Consider the following 21381-nt stretch of genomic DNA (forward strand, 5'->3'; position numbering starts at 1 on the left):
TTTTATTACAGTTATTACATTATCTTATTCATAGCTTGTGTCATTACCTTGCAGCTGCTTTGGTCACATATAGAAAAGGAAATAGGATTACAAAAACATGTCAAACATATAATAATCACAAACAAGCTAAAAGCACATCAACAATGCAGAATAGTAGGTGTAAGTGAAGCTCAGCAACAAGGACAGACAGCTACAGCCTCCAAAAAACCACAAAGAACAACATTGTGACAGTCTGGAAGACACTTTTCATCGCCCTTCCATTGGAAAACATTGTGTATCCAAGGCCAGTGACGCAAAACCTGATGTGAAAACTATACTGGACTCCTGAAAAGAAGTAACATGCTGTACTGAGTCATCTTGAACCTTATGGTCTTTGTCTGACTTTGGGCTTGTGCAAACTCTGGAACATGGTGCTGGATCAATAAAAGTATAGACTGCTATCTGTAGGGAATCAGATCTGATGCTTTCTCTACATGTCTGCGTTGGCTAAGAAAGATTAGGCCAATGCACAGGAGCAGAACATGCCACGTGTTACTCCGAAATCCTTATCTCTCCATACAGACAGCAACAGAAATGCAAGAGAGGTTTTATAAACAACAGAATGAAGGCAAATACACCCCAAATCTACAAGCTTAATATGTAAATTTACACCCTGTTGAAAAATTGTCCTATTTCCTAGCCTGGATGGTTCCAGACCTGTGAATCGCCACCCACATGTCCAATTTGTTCAACAATTGAAACAATCAACAAATCAGAGTTTAGCAGGCAGGATAAGGAATGGGAAAGTCATCTTCCAACATTGCTAGTTAGCTACCTAGCTACATGAAAAATAGTGAGAGAAAAATGGTGAAAAGCGTGGATGAGATTGACGCCGCTGTACAAGTTGTCGTGAGTCGAGTTACAGAAATAACTCTTAAATTATCATATTTCTTTGATCAGTGTGAAAAATGTTAACTGCTCTCAGTAACCACTACCGCAGCAGGTGTCAAGTGAAAATGACATTGATTGGACAGATATGTCACGCGCTACCGATTGATTAGAAACAAAATAACGCCCCACTTAACAAGAAATCAGATAACAAGAACATGATGTCAGGCTGAATGAAAGTTTAAGTTAAATTCAGTCTGATTATCAGGCTTTCCAGCTAAAAACAGTTCAAGGTTTGTAATTACAGCAACACAAGGAGGAATGAAGCATGTCTAAAGGTAATATGTTGCTCTTACTTGAAGCCAAAGATGACTTTTTAGGTTGTAAAATAAAGCCACATTCTATTTTATATTCATATATTGTTTGGATTTCATGTTTTTTTTAAGCTTTTTAACCCATCATACATTTGATCCTTTGATGTTAACCTAATTCATCCATAGGTTTGTCTCTTAAAGCTAAAAGCATGTGTATATTTCATGTTGATATTCATTCTGCTCTTCTATTTTTGTCTGTAATTGGTCTGTTGGATCAAATTTATTTATTTAATTTTTTTAGAAATTACCCATTAACCAAATGAGCAGATTTTTTTCCCCTTTGCAACAGAGAATCAAGACATTATCATCCTATGATTTCCTCGCTCCTAAAGCCTGTAAATAGGCTACTCTCCAGGTTCTATTCTGAATCCCAGCTAATTGTTTGGTATCCATGGAAACAACTCCAAGGGCTTCTACTTGAACTGTAGAAGATATTGGCACACAACTGCACAATAAAGATGATGAAAAACACTAAGTAACATGCTGCACAACACTGTGTTTCTGGTAACACGCATGCGAGTGAACTGATCAGACCTATCGGGTGCCCACAGGGGGAATCTTTCTCGACTGCAGGAAATATTTCAGTTTCTTCTGTGTCTCATGAGGGGCTGAATCCTAACACTTCTCAGAGGCAGAGCTACATCATATTGATTGAATGACCCTGCAGAGGAATATTTAGCATATTTCCAATTTTTAACATCACCGCCATTAAAACAGTCAGCAGCATCATGCGGTGCTCTAAGTAAACGTGACATATTAGAACACATGGATGTGTTCACATGGGTTATTCTGAATGTAAATTGCTGTCAGGATGGAGTGTGTGGGTGGCAACAGCCTCTAGCTAACTGTGATACAGAGGGAGAGGAAGACAGAAAGAGGAAGACTATGAGTGGGTGTTGGAGAAACATACTCAACCTTTAGCATATAGCTCTCTATTAATACATATTTGGAAACTTTTTTTTTTAAATAAATTGAATTAAATCATGAACCTTTTTCACAGGATTGATTTTATTTTTTGAAATAGAAATAGATGCAGAACTAGAACTAAGAATAGAGCTAAGTGATCATGACATAAGCAGCCCTACCAAATAGAAACTATGAAATTAGTTTTTAATAACCATGAAGTCTCACAGCAGCTATTCATTTACCTAAAGATGCACTTAATGAAACCCCAACTTTCCATTCACCCCATGGCACATAATCATCAAACAATCATTTGTGGTCAACAAGAGTCCACAGCCATGCGGCTCTGTTAGGCTGTAATTAGGCACAACAGTGGATTTAGCTAAATGCTAATGCCAGCATGTTAACAACGACAACCTGCATGTCTCAAATCCATACTACTTCTAAGCAGGTTTTCAATATATAGTGTGTTCACACTTGAAAAGTGACAAAATTAAGTATACTCAAATTGGACAGAGTGCATACTAAATACAGTTGATTTTTGAGTGTGCTGTTGATGGATACTTGTTTCCCCACAATGCAATGCAGAAAGGAAATGGAGGAGCTGCTAGCAGCTGGGAAAAATATTAAAATAAATTGTGAGATGTTATTAAGATGTTGGAAAACAAAAAAAGTATTTCATTTTAAGAAAGATTCTTTGCTTTCTGTTTGTGAAGTTAAACTGGCAGTGACAAAGTCGCAGTTTGATGAACATCTGACACTGCACGTATTGTATCACTTCCGGTTAGTATAAAGGTGTTAAGAACATATGCTAACTGCTAAAACAGTATACTATGACAATTAGTATGTAGTATATACACTGTATAGAAATATTAGGCAGTACAGATTTGGGACACAGCGTAAGTTTAATTATTAATTCAATTTAATGTTTACCATGGTCACCATCTTAGTTTAACATGTTAGCATGCTGTTAATTAGCACTAAAGCCACTGTACAGCTGAGGATGATGGGAATAATAATAATTAATAATAAAACTTTATTTATAGAGCACTTTTCAAAACAAAGTACAAAGTGCTTCACAACAAGAGAAATAAAATACCACAGTGAATGATGAAATATAAAGAAATAAAATACACAAAAGCAATCAAATAAACAGCCAGTTCAGCTAAAATCAGGATATGCTTTCTGATAAAAATGTGTTTTGAGAAGAGACTTAAAAGAAGACACTGACTCAGACAACCTAATTTCTTCGGGCAAGTTGTTCCAGAGCCTCGGGGCCCTGATGGTAAAAGATCTGTCCCCCTTAGTTTTCATCCTCGACTCAGGAACAGACAGAAGACCCCTGCCCGAAGATCTCAAAGTACGTGAAGGTTCATAAGGGATTACAAGGTCTAAAATATAGTCTAAAATATAGTCTGGAGCCAGGCCATGGAGAGCAATCAATAAGATCTTAAAATCAATCCTAAGGAGAGGAGGCAGAGTCGATGACCATGGAGACTGCCGAGTTCCATCAGCTGTCCCTGGGATAGACGTGGCCGGGGACTGCTGCGGCGAGAGGGCGACGTCCTTCTTAGCAGAGGTGTTCTCTGCCATCTCAGGACGAATGAGACCTCCAGAGCTTCTCCTGATCACGGCCTCTTTCAGTAACTTGCGGCGAGAGGAAGACTTGACCGCTGGAAAAAGGGAGCATCCCTCCATGTCTGTCCTTACAGGCTACAGTCCAGCGCTCTGGTTGACGTGGAGTCGAATTCACCGGAGCCTTCTCACCACCCCCGCCGACGAGTGACCGTGCATCCACTGTGGCTCAGCAAGGAATAGAAATGGCAATTGCTTTGGGCTTTGCACCCATGGGGAGCCACGGATCTTCAGGCTTAGCTGGAACGGCTTCATGCTCCGGGGCGCCAGTGATGATGGGATCAGTCAGGGGAGTGAGATGGGATGGTCGCATTCTGGTTGCCGCAGACAGAGTAGCTGGGGAGTGCAAGGTGTTTTGCCTGGGCCGAGGCGACAGTGGAGAACTCCAGGATGAGTTTGGCTTCCAGACAGGCAATACTTTTCTTCAGCTTACAGACGGTAAGGTGACAAGATCCACACTGAGCCATCAGGCTTGCAGTTAATCCATGAGAGTGCTCAAAACTTAAAATCCACAGTAAAGTCCATAAAAGTGCTAAAGAGCTTAAAATCCTTAATAAAAGCAACCGGATAGCCTAGCCGCCGGACGAAAAACAAACCTAGCTGAGCTATCAGCAGTGGAGGCAGTCCGGTAAACCACGTCGAGTTGACAGCCATCTTTAAATCACTTAAGATCCATACGTCCAATGACTGAAAACTTTTACCAAGTTAAAACATATAGCTAAAACAATGGCCAGGAAAATAGTGTAGCATAGAAATTTGGCTTAAACACTCGATAAAATGTCAATTATGATGGTTTAAGACGAAGCTTCTGGTGGGTACACAAAAACGCAGACACATGAATGCCATTAGCCTTGCAGGTATTTGAACCAAAGTACTGGACAAATTGAAATTTTGACTTGATGATGGTGCTAGATGAAAAGTCAGGGGATCACTAAAGAGATTACAATTGATCCTGAGGGGGACATGAATGGCACCAAATTTCATAGCAATCCATCCAATGGACGTTTCACGCAGAACCACAAATGTCAACATCATGGTTGCACTAGAGTCAGGGGATCACCAAATTCATTAGAAATGATCATCTGGAGACCATGATTGTACAAAAAGTCATGGCAATCTATATGATAGTTGTTGAGATATTTCAGTCTGGATCAAAGTGGTGAACCAACCGACTGACAGACCAACATTGCCATCCATAGAGCCGAAAATGATCCTAATAAGTTCTACGCATCTGTACACACGATTTGTGTATCTGAATTGGTATCTGAAGAGAAAAGTCGGATATGTGCATCCCTAACTACAATATAATCCTAAGTAGTGTCTGTTTGTTGGCATGCAGATGCACTTTATCAAAAAGAAAGGCTCGAGATTCAATGTGAACACGTTTTCACACATATTACAAAACTGTTAACAGCCCCACACAGTTGCATTTGTTCGGAAAGTTATTTTAAAGTTTGACTGTGTCCTCTCAAGTGATGCCTGTGTCATCTGGAGGACACAGCTATGACTGTCTGCTGGGACAGTATGTAAATGTCAGGGTGGTAAGTTGGTTTGTATAGTACAGTGACTTTTCTGAACTGCAGCTGAATATAAACATAATGCAGAAAATCATTATGCTATGTAATGTATTTAAACACCTAAAATCAAATCACCACACGTATAACTTTTTGGTATGGACAAAAAAGTATGAACATATTCAAAAGCACAGTTTTAAATGAAAAATTATGCCAATATGGATGCTTTTACTGATCATCATTTGCATTTTCACTCATGATGAGAATGTGCATTGTTTATGCTATTTGTGCTCTCTGACAGGTGTCATATTCAGTTTGTTTTATGTCACATGTGTGAGGCCTCTTCAGTGTTATGAGGGCTACATGATTTATGTTTTAAGATTCACTGTATAGAGAGTGGGAGCTGAGCTTGATTTTATTGCGACTGTCCACAATGGTGATGGTGCAGACCAGTTTGTCTTGGAGTGACAGTGTCTCCAGTTTTAGATCACACACACACACACACACACACACACAATCTCGTTATGTCTGGTCTGGAGCATATGACAACAAGGAGCCTCTGGTGACTCACAGACAGGCCTGCTGGGGCAGATGTCGCATTCATGTCATATGGAAGTCTCCGTAATTGCCACATTCCGACTAGTAAATACTGTTCACGTCAACAACCAAATGGTAATTATGACTGGGAAATTGGTATTTTTCCGACAGCTCCAATATGTCCATAACATAAGTCGATATGTCGAGGTTTTACTAACTTAATCGTTATTTAATGCTGTCGAGATTGTGCGCACTATTTTCCTTCCTGCAAAATCTGCTCATCATAAAAGAGTGTTAAACGTTGGAGAAAATGTTATTAAATTAATGCTAATTAAGTTTATTACATTTGGACAAATAATCAACATCCATATATCACAGCACAGTTTCTGCAGCTTGAAGATATGATATACTTTGAGATATGAGCAACATATGATCCTTACCGTTAACCTTGTTTATATTTTTGTCATTATGTATATTTGGGATTTTTTTGCACATTTATTGATATTATATATTTGCACTCTTTCCTGCTTCCTACTGTAACTGTGACACAACAATTTCCTTCGAGATGAATAAAGTTCTATCTTATCTGTTCTGCCAGTTCATAGCTTCTACTGTATGTATCTATTCAAAAGGCTCAAACTTAGTGCTGTTTGTATTAAACTGTTTAATTTCTATTATCTATACAATTCTAGACAACTGAACATTTTATAATGCAGTTAATAAAATAAAAATGTGATTTTTCACGTGATTGACTACTGCAAACAAATCAGCAATTTACTGCAGGTCACAAAATCACCTGTATTATGATTCCATCAGTATTACAGCCCGCCAGATAAATTGGTTGGCTGATATTATCTGCTAATAACATAATAATAATATGATGACCAATAAGCAGCAAGAAATTGTGGTACAGAACTACCAAAGATATGTTGAGGTTATTTAGAAACAATGTTTATTTGTCAACTGTAAAATGTCCCGCTCTGGATCAATTTGGTCACAACTCTAAAAAACAACTTCAGATATCCTTATCAAAAATGTTTGTTTATGTTATGTGTGCATGTAAACAAATGAATATTGACCATTACATCGTTATCTGTCTTTTCTCTCTCAAATATTGATTTCTGCCTCAGATATCCAGTATCAGTGGCCTTATAATCGCCAAAGTATGCAACAGTTTTATTCCTTTATTATTCCACAGTCAGCACTAAATCTTCTGTGGACAACACCACCTTAAAAATGCACCCACCTTAAAAATATAAAGGTCCTAGTGGTACCAAGCCATAAAGAGTTTTGATTTTATGTCCCTAGGTTTTGAGATATCCTTTCACATTTCTTCTTCCTGTCTATACAATGGAGGTGAAAGGAATTATGTTTGTGGTGCTTAAAGAGTTACTTAAAACTAAATCCACTTGATTTAGTAAATTATATGTAAAGTTATATTATTATACCATCAACTGATCCTGGTGTCTGCAGTGTTTCTTTCTTTCTTCAAGGAAACAATCTAGTAATTATGTCTTCTAGACCAAACAAAAGCAAGAAACTGTGACGTTGTCTTGTACTACATGACCCCAAAGTACAAAGCAAATTGATGCAATCATTGCACGCTGGATTTGAATACATTTTTTAATATCATAAAGGGGCAGTATTCAAGCTAAAACAGGGCGTTAAGTCGCTCTTTAAATAATCAAAATTTTGGATAGATAGCACAAGAGGCAAGTGAGAAAATACATTTTAATTTGGGTGAATTGACTCTCTTTAAGCAAACACTTAACTCTAGAAGCGCTTGTTTAAGAAAACAAATGCCAACTGCCAAAGTACATCGGGTCAAAGGTGGTTTATCTGCCACCATGAATTCATCACAGCTGTTGAAAAACCACTGACAGTGCGTGTGTAGAAATGTGCGTAGAAAGTTAAGGCCATTCATTAACAGCGAGCTGTCCAAATAATCAGCCTGCATGACTGACAGAAGCAAAACCCTGCTGGATCAACCTTGTGGCTCTTTGACAAGCCGGCAGCATCGCCCCAGGAGATTTGACACAGTTTAAGTGTGAGCAGTGATTTACAAAACGCAGAACGACATCGGAGATGCCGAGCACATTTTGAGAATCAGCTGCTTGATGGAATAAACTCTTGTCTTGCAATGCCTGGTGCTTTTAAGTGCAAGGTGAATAAGCAACAGGGCTACTGTTTAGTAAGCTCCTTTTTGAGTAAAGACGCAAACTTGGAGGAGTTAACATGATGGGTCGAACATAAACACGCAAAAGATAATGGCACAAAAAAGTTAATACTGCTTTAATTATAAGATGTTTAAATAGAAAAAAAACTTGGGTTGTTGGGTATATGCTAAGAAAAGTTGGGACAAAAAGGGACAAATGACACTTCTGACTGCGTTCAGAGCCACTCAGTTGCTATGTTTAGAAACAGCACTGTAATCAAGTAAATGGAAAAATGCACAGAGCTGCTGGATTTGAAAGCAGAGGTGGGTGGAGGGGTTGAGGAAGCAGGGGCGGTGTGGGTGTGTGCGGAGCCATGGGAAAGAACCTGAGACCGGCTTGAAAACTGACAGATATTTTTGGAGGAACAGAAAGAATGCGACTGCCAACGTTCTGCATGTAACCACGATTTCTCAAGGCCAAGCAACAGGGTTTTTAAAATGTGAATACCTTTCAAGTGGAGGAAATGCATAAGAACAGTAACCTAAATAAACAGTCTGAAGTTGCTCTCCATCGTGTGTGTTTTCCAGCATTCCTGCCTCTCTCCTGCCTGTCCCTCTGCCTGTGTGTGTGTGAGCTAGCCAAGGGGAGTGTGGCCTAGTTACCATAGGAACGTTCGCAGCTTGTGCACTGCTCTCCATCAAACTACCTTCATTTTTACTAATGTATTTAGAAGCATTTTTGTGGTGCCGTGCTTATAAAAGAGCAGACCCAAATCTAAATAGCTGAAAATTGTGAAAATGAAATCAGAGATCAAGCAGCAATTTGAAGCTCTTAACACTGACTGTACGGAGATACTTCTGTATTATCTCACCAGATATAACACAGCTGAAAATAAGATGATTCTCAACTAAGAATTCTCCAACAATATGAACCGCATCTTGTTAGTTTCCTCCTAAGACTTCAAAACATTAGTGTGTAGGTCTTAATGTTTGAAATGAAACAACAGCTTTACACGCTGTGCTAACTAACACAAAATGATTTCTCTTCCTGTCCCTGGAGGGAGCAGAAATTGTTGCTTTCATCTGGGGAAGTAAAGAGAGCATAGTGAGGTGGAAGACTCGGAAGTGTATCAAAGCCGGTATAAAAGGCAAATGGCGCTATCAAACCTAGAGGATGTCAAAATAAAACTCTGGGAGTGTGACAAAGCAGGTCTCAGAGGGTGAGTGATGCTCCGGTAGAGGATTGAGTGGTAAAAAAATCCTCAATATACTGAGGTACTTTTGTAAAACTGCATAGTGCTGAAAAGGACTGGAAAGCCATGGCAGAGGAAAAAGAGCAGAATGGCACAGCTGAGGCTGAGTGTATTTTAAAACCTTCCATTAACCATTGGCGACAGTGGTGTCAGAGAAGACAGCAAGTTGAAGGGAAACATATAAAAACATATATAACAGAGAAAAATCTTATTGGACCACGACAGACTGGAGAAGAGGCTGTAAAAGTTAGGCACAGTTGACAGTAGTGAAAAGCAGACTTCCACCAGTGTGGGGCTAAACTGACTCACTTGGGGTTAAAACTCCAGGTCCGCCACAGCAAACCTCTGCTTGACCAACCAACCCAAACTGACTCTGATGCGGCAGCCACGTCTTTGAAGATGTGTCCATGCAGCTATATGGCACAGACAAAAGTAAAGTTGTATTTTTTTAGTTTTTAAGATTGATGGACCGATAGTCACTTACAACAACAATGACAAGATTATTTTTTGTGTACCACAAGAAAAATAAATGTAATTATGCATGTAAATATGAAATAAAGGAAAGTAACATTAATATAGACAAATATGACCAGAGATGAAAACAAAACTTTAGCATTTTGGTTCACAAAACAAACAAGGAGAAATGTAACTTCCAGCCACAATTTTGGTTTGGTATAGGGAATAGAGTCGCAACTTGGAAAATAAGTTAAAAATATATTTTTTAATCATGCAGTAGGTGGAATATCTTTTCATCTAAATGGTTAAAAGAGTCTTTGAGGATTCTGGAAATGTCTTACAAACAGCAGTAAGTGCTGATGAATGACCCTCTGGATTTTTTTTCAGGAAATGTTTAGCTGTTTGACTTGAATGCAATAATAATACATGGGAGGCACAATCTGGGGCTACTGCAGAGCATGTGAACACACTCAGAAATGTGTCTATGCCTTGAAACAAATCAGATTTTTACCAAAAATAGTGGTGGAGGTTTACTGTCTTCTTAATTTCACTCACCATAGAGAAAAACTGAAAAACTACAGGCCACAGTAAATTATATATTTGTATTAAAAGCAACTTTCAACTTATCATAGCTGCCCTTTATAACCTTGTAGGCTAAATGTCATGATGCTGCTTAACCACAAGCTGTTATTATGATTAATTGATAAGCATGCCTACCGACACATCAGTGCTTTAATCCCCATGTTTTCTATTCCTTGTTCGCTGATTGGAATTTCAGGAAGAAAGGTGGGAAAAACAGTCATAACACAGCCAATACATATGTCATCCAAACAAGGAGATTTGGAAAACGTGGAAAACAGTCAAGACATTTGATTATTCTCTTGTGACAGGGGACATGCCAGCTTCAATAGAGATTGTCCCGCTCGTGACATCCATTTATCTTAAAAATAACTGTTACTCACAGCTGTATGAGATGCTAACTATTTAGGCACTTTAATGAGAAATCTGAGGTAGTTAAGTCTAGTGAAGGAACAGAACAGATTAAGAGGAGGAGGATATGAGGAGAGGTTTGTCAGGCAGTTCTGGAAGAGAAAACAGATGAGTATTATGAGGTAGTACTGTTGTTAAGTGAGAACAGAGGCTCAGGATGGAGAAGAATTGTCAGAAGGGTAAAAATATCTTGTGTTTTCTCAGTTGGGTTGCTGAAAAAAATGAGGATGGCAAAGAAATTCATGGCCCGAAGCAAAAGAAAACAATTTGAGAAGATTGCAGGACGAGAGCTCACTGACAGGAGTCCCTACTCTTTTTTGTTTTTTAGAGAACATTCAAACAGACTGACAAAGCCTTTCTGTCCTTGGCAGCGAGAGAAAGCCCCGCCATGCGTCGCATTGAAGATGGCTGAAGAGCAGCAGAATTATGACGGAAACTTGGTGTTGGAGTGGAATCAGCTCATTGCCAGCTGTCAGGCTCCCAGCTGACAACTGTGGCAGAGTGGCAAGGAGTCCAGATTCTCCACAGTGCCACGAAGAACAAAGAAAGATTACTAGACGTCCATGACTCTCACCCTTTCTATTTCAGCTAAACTAAGAAAATAATCCTATGACGAGATGTACGAGATAGCTCACATCCTGCGAGGGCCAGTGAGTCATAGCGAGCTGGACTTATCTTGTTCTATCAAGTGTGCAGCCTCAGACATTTCATTACCTGAAGCTCTTCTCTCTCCACTGCATTATGTTTTGTTTTGTTAAGATGGGGAACTGTATGCAAGAGCCGCAATATAATAAAGCTACATTACAGAGTGTCCAAACATCAAGTAAATCTGTTTTTGCCAGCTGAGATGGAGGAAAACTGTCACAACAGAAAAATCCACACAAGCGTATCTTGATTTTTCATCTATTCGTCCAAAATACACAAACAGACCCCAGTGCAAAGTCCAGTGAAAGTGGGACACTTTTTGGCAAATGTTATTTTAACCATAACACAAATGTACTCGCACCAATTTTGTTTTTGTAAATTGAACCAAGCCTGGTCAAAGTAAACTAATTTGAGAAAGCTAAAATAATAAATTAATATCCCATTTTGTCATTTCGACTTTGTTCTGACATAATTGAAATTAAAGAATGAGCTCTTAATATCTAATTTGCATATCTCAGCTCTCAGATCCCCCCTGTAGTCTGTGCAGGTGTTCAGTGTGCACCACCTAGAGACAGCTAATTAGCAAACAACAGGTATCGGTGAAACTAGTGCAAAATGGCAAGAAAATCTGCCGACTTTACAGAAGCTGAGTGCTAATCAACCAGGTCCTTACACTGCCTTCACCTTTTGGGGGACTTTACAGGGACCTAATTTAAAATTCTCTTGATAATACATTATATGAATAAACAATATTCTACACAATGTGTGGCACCAAGTGTCAGGTGTTGTGTTTTGTGCTATGATATTATAGGTACTGTGATATCCATTATTATGTGTACAAATTGCATCTTGGGGCATCTTGCACGTGGGACAAAATGAACTATTGTGACACCTGGCTAGCACTTTTACATAAGTAACACTTCATGAAAGCAGTTTTGCGCCGATTAGCGAATATTTCATGCAAACAAACAGTTAAAATGCAAGTTTTAAATGCAAATTTGTGGCACTTGTGTGGCTTTATAATGCCAGAAAATAGCATATATACAAATTAAATGACTGAAACATACATATAGTGGCAGAAAATGCATTTTACACATGTGATACTTAAGGCATCATATCCTGCAAAGAACACGGTGTCTAATCAGATCTTCATACATAGAAACCCTCCATAAATTGTCTTATCAAACATCCATCAGGCCAATGCTAGAGGAGGGGAGGGGGCAGCCTTCCGGTACAGCAAGCAAATCACAACAGTGGCTCATTTTGCTTTTGTGCCAAATTTCCTAAACAGCCTACACATTTGTGGGAGAATGTCTCCAAAATAAACTGGTAAAACTACTGCGAAAAAACCACATAACATTTTATCATTGAAAACACATGAAATACATGTTTCATATAGGCACCAGTTATTTATATAAAATCATTAGGCAAATCTTAAATTTTCTACCTGTGTGCTGATGTCCCACTTTCACTGAACTCATCACTGTGTCGTCAGAGGTCATTCGGCCTGCAGTGCATCACCTTTAAAAAAAAAGGCTCAGAAAGACACCTGAGCAATGTCACAGTTGTATTAACAGCTGGTATAGACCCTGCTGCCTGTGTTGTTGAAAACTATTCAGGCTGTAAGGTGGACGACCAGCTTAAGCAGCTCGATTAGTGAACCTCTCCAGGCCCGCTGTCACTGACACTATAAGATGGGAGAGATATTTTGTGTGTATGTCACTTGACTTTCTGCCCACACATGTGTACAACACTCACCCAAAAACACAGGACTTCCTGGTGACGAAATCCTGACAGCTTAGTTACATCTGTGGTTGCGGACTGAATCCGGTGGGTTTCCAGGGCACTTGGGAAGGGGCTGAGGTTCCAGGTTTACTTGCTTTTTGGGACAAAGGTAAAATCAGTTTATGCAGACCTGAGAGACGGTTTCCAAATGAAAGGCCAGTGTTGTCCTCTTTGAGAGATAGTTGTATTTCAATCATTAGGGCCAATTTGTTGTGTTCAAACGTGGGCAACTCCTTGTGTTCTCACCTATGCTGCAGTGTGTCCATGCATGCCTTTTGTCAAGCGTGAAGGCCTCTTGAGGGAAGCAGTGAAGCTGGCTGTCACAGGGGTCCCGACACCTTCAGCTCAGTCCATCACTGAAGCCAAAGCTTGTCTATCAGCAGTGGCTCTGTTGTGCAGCTCAGCAGCTCTCCTCTGCTTCTCCTCCCTCTCTTCTTCCTCTGCTCCCTGTCTTCCAACTCTATTGCAATCCAGGAACTGAGATGTGATCCCAATGCAGCTTCCTCGGTAATAAAGAGAATCTCTTCTGAGGACGGTTTTTGTCATCTTAATTGTTTGTTCTGGGCACATGTGACTTCAAACAGCCCCTGCGTCGCTTTATTATCTGGGAATAATATGAACTCCTGTTAGCGCGTTTGGTCTACCGATCCACAGACCCAATTAGTTCTTCATTTGTCACTTATATTTACATTTAAAAACACGACACAACACGGATTCTGTATGGTTACAAGTACAGCACGCTGCACATTAATCATGCCGATTACTGATATTAAAATGAGGATAATTATCAAGGTGGGCTATGCCAACTCTGAGCAGCACACGAACCTACTGCACATTGCGCGCACTAAAACCACAAAAGCATAAAAATAAACATCCCAGAGGTATTTACAGGCGAAATCCCGAAAATGTGCAGCGGCATCTGAGCATTATCTGATTCATGCACATTTTTTGACGTGCTCCTTTGCTTCTAGCTCCGGTGATTTTATCTTGGAAAGCGTCTGTAGTTCACCCTGCGTGGCATAACGACGTCCCCTTAATCCAGAAATTCATAACGAGAGAGAGAGGAGGAGGGGGGGGGTCCGGTGCCAAATTGAAGCGTTGTCCTTTGCGCTCTTGCAGTCCGTCACACCTAATTTTGATCTAACGGCAGTGCGTGAAAAAAGGTGCTCGGTAAACGGAGAAGTCTCTCCCTTGAGGGCGGAGATAGTACGTAAGATAGACAGAAACAGAAACCAACGCCTCCAAAGGCAGGCGAGTCGCTGTACACCATCTCTGGAGTTTGTAACAGCCGAAAATAAAACGAAACGATGACGGCCGGCCGCCCACTGCGCTGAATAATTACGGTGGGAATGAGGTTCATAAAGTGCATTGAAGTTACTTCTTGAATATGTAGAGTGGGCTTCATGTCTCTCACTGACTCATTTCTTGAATAAGGGATACTGCGCTCTTAATAAGGCTGAAAACATCCCATCAACTTATTTTTAGCCGACAGGTGGGAAAGTGATGCTTTTTATAGTTTTGCGACCCGTCAGAACATACTAATATTTCATATGAACAACGTTTTAATAAGACAGCGCTCTTACCTGCTGCAAGGTGGGGAAATGGATGGACAAAAACAGCTTATTCTGTGACAGCTGGTCGCTACAGATTTCTGGTAACAAGATCCCCAGAGGCCCCAAAAAGCCCCAGGTTCACTGTGTAGGAATGTGGTAACTTAATTTTAACTTTGTTTTGGAATATATTACTACTAAAGCACCACTGACATGATGAGGGACCCTGCTTTACCCAGTCTTAAGGCTGTAAGAGCATCAGAATGTAGTTTTAAGATCTTTATTATTTCAGTGGATACTGTGCTTACATGATGCATATTGCTAAATTGCAGTTTTTCTCAATTGCTAAAACACTAAACCCTATTGTCTGAACCGAAATGCTCAGTTGCCTGAACCCACTGATTGAATCAATCACTCTTTTGACAGGTGACAAAAGTCAAACACAATTAAAGCACAGATGTCACCACTTGAACACAACTCAAAATTGATCACACGTGTGGCTAATGATGTGAGGGAACATATAAAGTAAGCCAGTTCAGAGAGCACTGGTTTGTGAGGCCCTACAATGGATAGAAATCTGAGAGGAAGAGTTTGTGTGAGAGGAGGTCGAGGTGGTCAGCGAAGACCAAGAACAGTAATATCTGATGAAACCAGAGCTACTGTGATTGACCATGTTCTTGTCGATGGTATGAGCATGAGGGAGGCTGGACAAAGGGTACAACCAAACATCAGTAGATTCACTGTGTCCACCATAAACCGAAGATTTAGAGAACAGGTAATTACCTTTTTTTGACATTATAGTACAGTATGTAAATGTTGACAGCAATTACTGTATGACATACTACATACTGTACCACAGTATACTGTAAGTAAATGTTTCAGTACATCACTGTACCAATATACTGTAGTATTGTAATGGAGGGTTGGTCTAACTGTTTGTAGGCCTAGTATTCCATGTATATTTTTGTACTATATTTTTACATGGGCTTACTGTACACCAGTGGCAAACGCATAAGATTTGTTTTGTCTTTTTATACAAGTGCTAAATGCACAGGGTTATTTTTGTTTTGCAACATGCATTTAGCCTACAGTGAACAATAAACATTTATTTCTCCAGCTTCATGTCCTGAGCATTGTGTTTTCTATTTTTCTACGTAGTGTTTAGTGACTGTTCAGCAGTGTTAATTTTGATTGACTCGGGGCACGATTTGACAACATAGTTCAGTTTTGAGCACAGATTGAACTGTTTTGAGGTGAAAGTTTGGTTTTGCAAGAAGAGTCTGAGGTTTTGTGAATGTAGCTTGAAAATTGTTTTGTGTTCACAGTTTAGAGAAAAGGAGAGCAGCTTTCAAGAAATGTGTCTTAGCAATCGAGAAAACCAACTTGTAATATTTCTGCATAGGAATAATGGCCCTCACAGACTAACCCTGCCATGGACAGATGTGATCTACATGTAGCACAGGGGCCACTCAAGTTCAATCAAATCAGCCAGAAACATATTAAAGGACAGGTTCGGATGTTTTTCAAGTCTATCTTAACACAATACTCACATGCCTATATGTACATTATTGAAAGAGTTATTGGTCATTGTAATTTCTCCTGTTCACACTGGCTGTAAAGATTGCTCAAAATCAAAGCAGCAGAGGCAGAAATATCCAGTTTGCAACGCAGGCTTTCTGTTTCAAAATATCAGTCTACATGTCCAAATTGAGATAACCCTGATGACATCACTATGACATCACCAGGGTTAGTTTCTCAAACTCTGGAAAGCTCCCACCAGAGCCACAGAAGTCATTATGCAACCGTAGTGCTCCCCATGACAGGTAAACTGATCCTCATGTATAAAAGCAGTAGTGTCCCTTTAATTTCAGCTGAAGCTAATATGAGGGTTCAGCAGTCTGAGTTCGCCAAACTAATTTTATCTATTTATCTGTACTTATATCTGTCTGTGCTGCTGTAATACCTGAATTTCCCCTGTGGGGGATCAATAAAGGATTATCTTATTTTATCGTTCAAATGAAATTCACTCTTTGTGTTTGGACAGCATTTCCTTGCTGGGCTGCAGTGGAGGTATAACAACACACATTTTGTACTAAAAAAGACCCTAACTTTAGAAGATACACACTTTGTTTGACTAACTCAGCCTGCTGAACCCTCATAGCTTTGGCTGAATTTTAGAATACATTTTTGCACAGGATGAAGACTGTGGATTTTGTCCCTCAGTCCTAGGAAGTTATCGCTTCACAGCAAGTGAGGAGGAGGAGGAATAATAACAACAACGAATAATTCTTTCAATGCACATATGGGCGTGTGAGTATTGTTTTAAGACAGACTTGATGAAATGTGATCTTATCCTTTAAGGTACACAATGTTTTTTGTGGTTAAAAGAAACCCAATAGCCCATATACAGGAGGAATCAAAGTATGTGGGTGACTCATTTGTATTTTAATAGTCTGTTATCAGTTTTATTCTGGTCACTGACAAAATGCCAGACAGTCCAACAAACACTGTCCATATAGGTGCAGAAGTGTGGGGGCACCAGCAATTGTTCCGCTTCAAAGCATTTATATTTTGATATCTGCTATGTAAACACGTTACATAAATGTGTGTTGCTAATTGTTAAATCCTGGATGTGTCATAGATCATTTCGTGGGCATATATAAAGAAGGCGTTACGTAAATCCCTCAAAGAAGGTGTAACCCGGTTTTGTTTTTTTTCCCACGGTCTTATGTACATACATGCATACATGCGTGGTCATAAATTGCGGACATAAAATGGTTAGAAAACAGACGTGAGTAATAACCTTTTTCCTAAATGGTAATAATCCTCTGAATGAATCATTAAAGGTTGGACCTGTTAAAAATACAGACAAACATGATAAACGGCATTAAAACAGAAAACAGATTAACATTTGTTTTAGCAGTCGCGTTTATAGACTGTGACATGGCTGTACATTTGTAAAATGTTGGTTACACTAAAGTCACTGCACATTTTGTTCTATCTTCCTGGTATAAATTGGAGTTTGCTCAGGTTTCACTATGATCATTTTATTGGGATTGAAAGTGTAACCCAGCTCCACCGAACAACAGCAAAGACAAGTGTAGGAAGCAAGGAAAGACTTGATAAAACGAAATGGGGAGATGCAAACATCAGTGATGTTACTGAATGTCAAAGACTGACTTGGGACACTGGACGGCGCATGCAGTCTTCCAAAATACACAAAAAACAAAACGGGAAATGACACATCCCCACTCTTTCGCTCTCAACCCTCACTCACACGCAACCATACATACACACACACACACACAGAAACACACACATCTCCATGGAAACTGATGAAAGAATAGCTGGTCTGCAAAAGGAAGAGATTGACAAAGCATACACAAGAACTTGGATGGTCAGCAAGAAACTAATTTATGGAATAAAGAAATATCCAGGATTTAAGGGATCTAAACAAAAAGGCTGTCAATGATAGACTATAAAGAAAATGCTAAATTAGCCTAGCTATGTCAAATAATACTCATGTAAACCTTTTGAATCCACAAAGAGTAGAGCCTTAAACGCTCTCAATCCAATTTAACTTGTCAGTTTGTTGCTTTTTTAAAATTACAGGCTATGCATTTAATGCGAGTGTGTGGTTCAAACTGAAACATTGCTCAACGATGAAAAAAAAAATGGCAGAATACAAACCGCGCAGAAGGATTTGAGTAAATATGAAGGAATGAAAGTTACGCGGATGTTGCAGATAACAGAACAGAGAGGGTGGGCAACAGAAGAGGGGAGAGGACAAGGGAAGGAGTACAGCACAGTACACCACCTACACTCGTCTCCATGGCAACTACCACACTAGAACGAGTGATAATGCAGTTCCCTCTCTTCCTATTCTGAAAACTGTTCAATTGGTACCATATGCCCTGTGCAGTATGTGGGAGACAAAGCTTTCAGTATTCCGTTGTTGCAGAGGATATGAGAAATGCACTGCTTCTTAAACACTATTGGCTCAATATTTCGACTGCATACGTTACATCCGTCTATCCACCAGAGACGTTGGCTTAGCCTGACACTGAATTCATCATCAAAAGGGATTTGTGTTTTTTTCTTCTTCGCCAAAGCAAGTGGCACAGTGTGTGGGCAGCAGTTGCTTTCAAAGAACAAGTATTTGAGGTTGACAGAATTGAAAAGGCATGATAAAATAAATGCCCCCCCCAATCTAGTTCCTGCTGTTGCTGGTGTGAATGTAAAGTGACACCATAACAACTACAAAACCTGTATACATGGTTTTGTGCAACATGTTCTTTGAAATCTGTGTCCTCATAAAGTGAAGATAGTCTTGGGGCGTTACTGTGGACAAAGTGTGCGTACAGTGTGTGCTAAATTATATCTTAGCCATAAAAAGGCTGTGAAACTATATGAGACAATGTGTCTGTGCTACACCCACCACTCCTTTTTTTAACCATCCTTCCATGGGCCTTTCATCCTATTCTGGACTCATTTTGTTTTCTGCTTGTTTAACTGCCAAAGCAGCACAGTAGGCTGTTAGCCTAACTAATACTTGTTCATTCCGCTACCAAAAAAAAAAAAAGGAATCTATATGTGGCGTTTGGTCAAATCAGCCTGAGGGGATTTTCTTTGTCTGGTCTTCTTCTTCTTCTGTGGTTCGATGTTAATTAATTTGGCAGACTGTTGTGATTAATACAAAGTACAATCAGTCTGTCACCGTCAACTCAGCATATAAGCCGCCTCTGCTCTTCACTTCACCAGCATTGTTTGTATCATGACAGAGACCATCTGATTGCCTGGAAAGTGAAATAGATTTGATCTTTCATCATTTGAGCAGCCTGGTTTGTTACAGGAACTTTGGCCCCACCACTGGAGGTACATTTTGGCCTTCATAACTTAAAATCAATGTTCATATCTGTGTGAATGCCTGTTGTATAATGGATTATTAACTTATTCTTTTTAGTAGATCAGTGTCCTGGTTAATAGCACTTATTGTTTACATAAAGCTTAAGCAATTTGAAAGATTATTTTGGCCCTTGGTCATGGAAGACATAAATCATACATAGGCTGCAAATAATTATTTTCATTATTGATTAATCTGCTGATTATTTTCTCGATTAATCGACTGGTCTACAAAATGTCAGAAAATAGCGAAAAGCTTCAGTCACACTTTCCTAAATGCCAAAATGACATCTTCAAATACCTTGTTCCAAAAACCAAAGATATTCAGTTTACAATGAAAGAAAAAGAAAAGGAGCAAATCTTTATATTTTAGAAGCTGAAACTGTTTTTTTCCTTCTATTTTTGCTTGAAAAATTACTAATAGATTGATTAATTAACTAATCTTGTCACATCTAAATCCAGGTAACAGGTAAAGAACTTCAAATGAAGCTTGAGGGTTTTTTTGCAGCTACAGCCTGGTTACTTATGACACAGAACAAAGACGTGGTTGACTGCTTAGCGAGATGCTCTGCTCAACATCATCAGGACATTACAGGAACAGTAGGAGAAAATCCGCTTGAGTGCAAAATGATCATTTTGGCAGCAAAGTCAAAACAGAATTGTGAGAGCTTTCATGCAAAGGTAAAATTTCTGCTTGAACCATCTGCTGAGGGGCTAAACTGACATGAAGGCAGACTCAGCAGGATTTGTACCTGAAACTCCAAAGGAATTCAAGGTCAGCTTCACCACTCAGCCATGACGCCGTCGCCCTCACCGGTCATGTTCCCAGCTGAAGTGTGAAAGTCAAAACTGCCATACTGCTGCTGAAAAACAAACTCATATTTTTGCTAAAAAAAGAAATAATGTAAAAGGTAATCATTGTATTTCAGGAGCGTGATGTTTTTAGGCACTGAAATCTGGGTGACACTATTTTTTACATTATTTTTGTTCCCCAGTGGGCTTTTATGTAACAGAGGCTGGTCGAGATGGCTAGTAGCTACAGGACGCTGTGCAGGCAAGTGATTCTTGTTCGGGTCAAAGGTGGCCACGCTAGTCAAGCACTCAGTGGTGTTCAGGGTGACTCTGTTGCTCTGTTATTGTGCCCTGAAAGAATAAATACAGAAAACCTCATTCAAGGTCTTAGAGGGATCAACATAGCTGTATTATTCATTGTGATATTCGAGACCGGAGCTCACACAATTTTCCGTTATTAACAATGAACAGAAATAACACCTTTTTATAAAAGCTTCACGACCAGCTCAAACATATTCAAAATGCTTGTAAATCGGCTGTCTGGCTTATTTAGATACTGTAATGTGATTTATGTGACTAGTATTTCACAGACTTTTTGTCTCACCAGTTCTCTACACAGTGAGGCAGTGAGCAGTTAGTGGAAAACTAAATTAAAATCTAAAGTATCAGACTAAACATTAAGAAAGAAGGAACAGAGGTTTACTGTCAACAACAAACCATAAAAAGTGTTCCATATTTGAAAGCTTGTTGTTCTGTTAACATTTAGCAGAAAAACAGCTTCAAATGCTTTGATCAATTAAAACTGTCACAATGACTTGCCAGATACATGCAGTAAATTACACTCCTGGGCCCAGTTTTCCCCAAACTGTCTAATGCGATTTCAGTAATGGGTTTGGACTGAATGTGAAATCAACATTTTTAAAAAATAAATATAAAATTTGCCTTTCGGGTAAACTAGTTTTGATAACATAAAAATCCCACTGTATGGGTAGAGTCAGAAAGAATTTGAAGTTGTGAAGGGCA

General features: G+C 39.4%; 1 protein-coding gene across 8 annotated transcripts in view; it reads right to left on the reverse strand.

Moving 5' to 3' along the window:
- Nucleotides 1-14427, reverse strand: part of LOC122864981 (ras/Rap GTPase-activating protein SynGAP-like) — a 44926-nt gene extending 30499 nt beyond the window's left edge. For 2 of the 8 annotated variants that reach the window (XM_044172836.1, XM_044172830.1), the window contains exons 1-4: nucleotides 13088-14427; nucleotides 12777-12878; nucleotides 10412-10456; nucleotides 9548-9651 (exon numbers count right to left, since the gene is read on the reverse strand). In XM_044172836.1, the coding sequence (XP_044028771.1) occupies nucleotides 9548-9651; nucleotides 10412-10437 (130 nt within the window). In that variant the 5' untranslated portion in view covers nucleotides 10438-10456; nucleotides 12777-12878; nucleotides 13088-14427. The remainder of the gene's footprint in view (nucleotides 1-9547; nucleotides 9652-10411; nucleotides 10457-12776; nucleotides 12879-13087) is intronic. The other 6 variants (XM_044172833.1, XM_044172832.1, XM_044172831.1 and 3 more) reach the window with 6 other exon arrangements.
- Between the last annotated feature and the right edge of the window lie 6954 nt (nucleotides 14428-21381).

The sequence above is a fragment of the Siniperca chuatsi genome, linkage group LG17, assembly GCF_020085105.1.
Source record: "Siniperca chuatsi isolate FFG_IHB_CAS linkage group LG17, ASM2008510v1, whole genome shotgun sequence".
NCBI lineage: Eukaryota > Metazoa > Chordata > Actinopteri > Centrarchiformes > Sinipercidae > Siniperca > Siniperca chuatsi.